Here is a 3,804-nt window from a genome sequence, read left to right as displayed (position 1 = left end):
GTTTGTGGTTATGGATCAACAATAAGAGAACCAATAAAAAAGAAGAAAAAAATGAAAAAAAGTAAATGAAATTGCATCTCGTCATTTTATTGTTTTATGCGAATGGTCTTCAGGAAGACCAAACTTGCCAACATATGAATATCTAGCGACCAAACCTGCAAATAAGGCAATAAAGAATAGTTGAAGTTGTGGAAATTATCGTTGTTCAAACTTAAGGGTGGTAAAATGATATTTAAAAAATAATGGGGTGGAAAGTGTCGTTCTACAAAGTAATGGATGGAAAGTGTCATTCTGTAAAATAAAGGGGGGAATTACCGATGTACGAAAGTTTAGGGAGCAAATTTACTAACATAAGAAATGATTGCACGCAATATATGAAATAACAAATTAGATTTATGGCCAAAGTATGTAATAAAAAACTTTTTTTGTTAAATTATAAAAACACACAATTATAATATTCATAGGGGTTGCTTTTTATTATATATAATAAGATATGATCCCTCCGTCACCCGAGAATGAAAGCGGTGGTCTCTTAGTTTTTGGTCTGTAAAGATGAGTTATCAGGTGCTCCATTTTATTTCCTATTAAGGCCGAATCAAAACCTATGCTTGAGATGCAGTCATCGATTCTCTCGAGAGGCCATAATTGTCGCGAGCAAATAGTCACACAAAAGGAAAGTACTAATATTAATCATTTTATTCTTTGTGTGGACGGTTTTGCAAGGGGAAATTGTTATTCTTCAAATTGAAGAGGTAAAAGTGATATTTTATAAAATAAATGGATCAAAACTGTCATTCTACAAAGAAAGGGGTGGAAAGTGTCGTTCTACAAAATAGAAGGGGGGAAATTGTCATTGTATGAAAGTCTAAGGAAAAGCTGCCAACATAAAAAATGTTTGAAGCCAAAATATGAAATAAGAAAGTAGATTTAAGGTGCAAGTGTGAAATAAAAAAAAAAAAATTATTGGTAAATTATAAAACCGCAAAACTATAGTGTTCATAAGAAGATTGTGTTTTATTATATATAATATAATATAATACATTAAAACAAGATTAATACAATTTACTATACACAATACACACCATTTATTGCGATGATCAAAATAACGGAAGGTACAATTTCAATGATTTAATGAACACTAGCATTCTGTTAGCGCACCAAGCCATGCGTGACGAAAACACCACATAAGAACTAAATAGACACACTACGGAGAACCACAGTCTCAACAGTGAGACCGGGACCGAACCCAAACAACACACCCCACTCCAGACCCTCTCCTGTGGTGTCGAACCCAGCTGTAGCCGAAGAGTGTCTCATTTCATTTAAGATAAACAGCACACAAGCACTTGACATGTTACCATATTCACTAAGCACTTGTCTCGTAGCCCGCAGTTTATCAGGCGTAAGGCGTAGTTTTTCCTCCACTTGGTCCAAGATCGCAGGGCCACCTGGATGTGCGATCCAAAAAAGTGAGTTCCAATCAGCAATTCCCAACGGTTTAAAGGCCTCTACCAAGCTCTTTTCAATGTGTTTTGAGATAAGTCCAGGAACATCTTTGAGGAGATGAAATGTAAGCCCGACCTCACGAAGGTGCCCATCAATTGCACCTTCGCTATCTGGAAGAATAGTTTGGGCAGCAGAAATTAACTCAAAAAGTGGCTTTTCCACATCGGGCAATGGGTCAGAACCTACTATAATAGCTGCTGCACCATCGCCAAACAAAGCTTGACCTACAAGGCTATCAAGATGAGTCTCATTAGGTCCACGGAAAGTAACTGCGGTGATCTCGGAGCAAACAACCAATACACGTGCACCCTTGTTGTTCTCAGCTAAGTCCTTGGCCAAACGAAGAACAGTGCCACCAGCAAAACACCCTTGTTGATACATCATGAAGCGTTTGACTGAAGAACGAAGACCGAGGAGCTTTGTAAGCTGGTAATCTGCTCCGGGCATGTCAACCCCCGAAGTGGTACAAAACACGAGGTGGGTGATCTTTGACTTGGGTTGACCCCATTCCTTGATTGCCCTAATTGCAGCTTCTTTACCTAGCTTTGGAACTTCCACGACAACGATATCTTGTCTTTCGTCTAACGATGGTGCCATGTAAGCGCAAATGTTTGGTTTCTCTTTCAGAATCTCCTCAGTCAAGTACATGTATCGCTTTGTTATCATTGATTTATCACCTGAAAACATCACCCAAAAAGATTTAATGTAATTAACAATAAAATATTGAACTAGAATTACGTCATTAAGTAGTACTACATGACATGTATATAACTTACACATGCGTCTAAATTTCTCCTTAAGATCTGTCTTGTGCTCGCTTTTTGTTATACGAAAATAGTAATCTGGATAGGTGCTTTGGAGGACACAATTTGGTGGGGTGGCAGTTCCTATGGCCATAATTGTTGCCGGACCTTCAGCTCGTTGCGCCTTTCTGAACTCCTCAACGTTAACCATTTTTTTTGTGAAGGTACAAATGGTAGTGATCTATGACTTGAAAAATAGAATTGTTGTGTTAAGTGATGGTTGTATCTTGAAAATATATAGAAGGGATGATATATAGAAGGAATGATGGGTTTGGTATGTGGGAGAATGGTGGATGGGTATCACATGTATAACTCCCGTATCTCAAATTTTCAACTGGGAAGCGGGCACGTGACTAGCATTTGCCTATCAAACCAACCTCATGATTTAAATACGTTTTGGCATTATTTTTTGGGAAAATGACTTAAAAGCCCAATTAAGTTTCCAAACCGTTCAAAAAACCCCAATTATGTTTTGTCTGTTCAAAAAAACCCAACAAACTTAACATTTTGTCTAAAAAGCTCAACTAAGTTATACTTTCCTGAAATTCAAATAAGAGAAACATATGACGTGGCTTATTACCGTATCGGAAAAATGACTTGTTAGGCAACGAAGTTTCCAAAACGTTTAAAAAACTCCAATCATGTTTTGACTGTTCAAAAAAAACCCAATGAACTTAAGCAAAACAAAATTGAGATTTTCTGAACGGTTTGGAACTTTATTGGACTTTTTAGATAAAATGTTAAGTTCGTTGGGTTTTTTTGAACAAACAAAACTTGATTGGGGTTTTTTGAATGGTTTGGAAACTTTGTTGGACTTTTAAGTCATTTTCCCTTATTTTTTTTATTTTGAAATCATATATAAACACAAACTATTTGTTTTGTTTTGTAGGATATAAATCATATGTCGGTTATATGAACCGTCGTTAAGATAAAATGATAAATAGGAAAGACGATTTTCAACTCAACTTGTGTCTTTTATTTATATATCATATCATGTGGTTAAAACTACATGTTATAAAAGTATACAATAATATAATTAACGTAAAAAAATTGAGTTTTGAATAATAATATGAAAAAGATGAAAATTTGATATAAAAACTGATAAATATAAAAGAACAGGAATGATCTATTTTCTATTTTCTATTTTTGTTGGTTTCCATTTGGTGACGAAAGATTGTGAGCATTGAATTGCAAGGTTTGACGGGTATGCATCGCAAATTGTAGAACAACTAACAGAAGCATGTCTTGCATTGGTTCAATCATTCACTGCCTCTCCTTCCAATAAAATTACCAACATCCCAACAAAAGAAAAGAGCTTTAGGCTTATGAGCTTCGTATTAATCAATAATAGTTTACAAAAAATTGGGCATTAAATATTATAAAGACCAAACCACAAGAATAGTTCATGTTTTTATACATTTTCGTTGGGTTTAGTTTTAGTGGAATATTTTTTAAAAGTTTTTTATGCCGAGGTTCGTCCACCATTGATCCCTTT

At 35.4% G+C, this 3,804-nt stretch overlaps 1 protein-coding gene across 1 annotated transcript; it reads right to left on the bottom strand.

Annotated features, from left to right (window-relative positions):
• Positions 1 to 1,061: 1,061 nt before the first annotated feature.
• LOC111882072 (chalcone synthase J) lies at positions 1,062 to 2,538 on the bottom strand. Its single transcript, XM_023878437.3, has 2 exons — positions 2,283 to 2,538; positions 1,062 to 2,183 (listed from the first exon to the last, which is right to left on the bottom strand). Exons 1-2 carry the CDS (start codon positions 2,458 to 2,460, stop codon positions 1,192 to 1,194), a joined length of 1,170 nt encoding a protein of 389 aa, XP_023734205.1. The 5' UTR covers positions 2,461 to 2,538; the 3' UTR covers positions 1,062 to 1,191.
• Between the last annotated feature and the right edge of the window lie 1,266 nt (positions 2,539 to 3,804).

The sequence above is a fragment of the Lactuca sativa genome, chromosome 2 (assembly GCF_002870075.4).
Source record: "Lactuca sativa cultivar Salinas chromosome 2, Lsat_Salinas_v11, whole genome shotgun sequence".
NCBI lineage: Eukaryota > Viridiplantae > Streptophyta > Magnoliopsida > Asterales > Asteraceae > Lactuca > Lactuca sativa.
Note: the sequence above shows the minus strand (reverse complement) of the source record. Positions and strands in the feature narration are given on the sequence as shown.

Coding starts and splice junctions, on each gene's coding strand:
- LOC111882072 (XM_023878437.3), bottom strand. CDS start 2,460: ATGGTTAACGTTGAGGAGTTCAGAAAGGCGCAACGAGCTGAAGGTCCG. Junction 2,184..2,282: donor GGAGAAATTTAGACGCATGT/GTAAGTTATATA, acceptor TGATGTTTTCAG/GTGATAAATCAATGATAACA.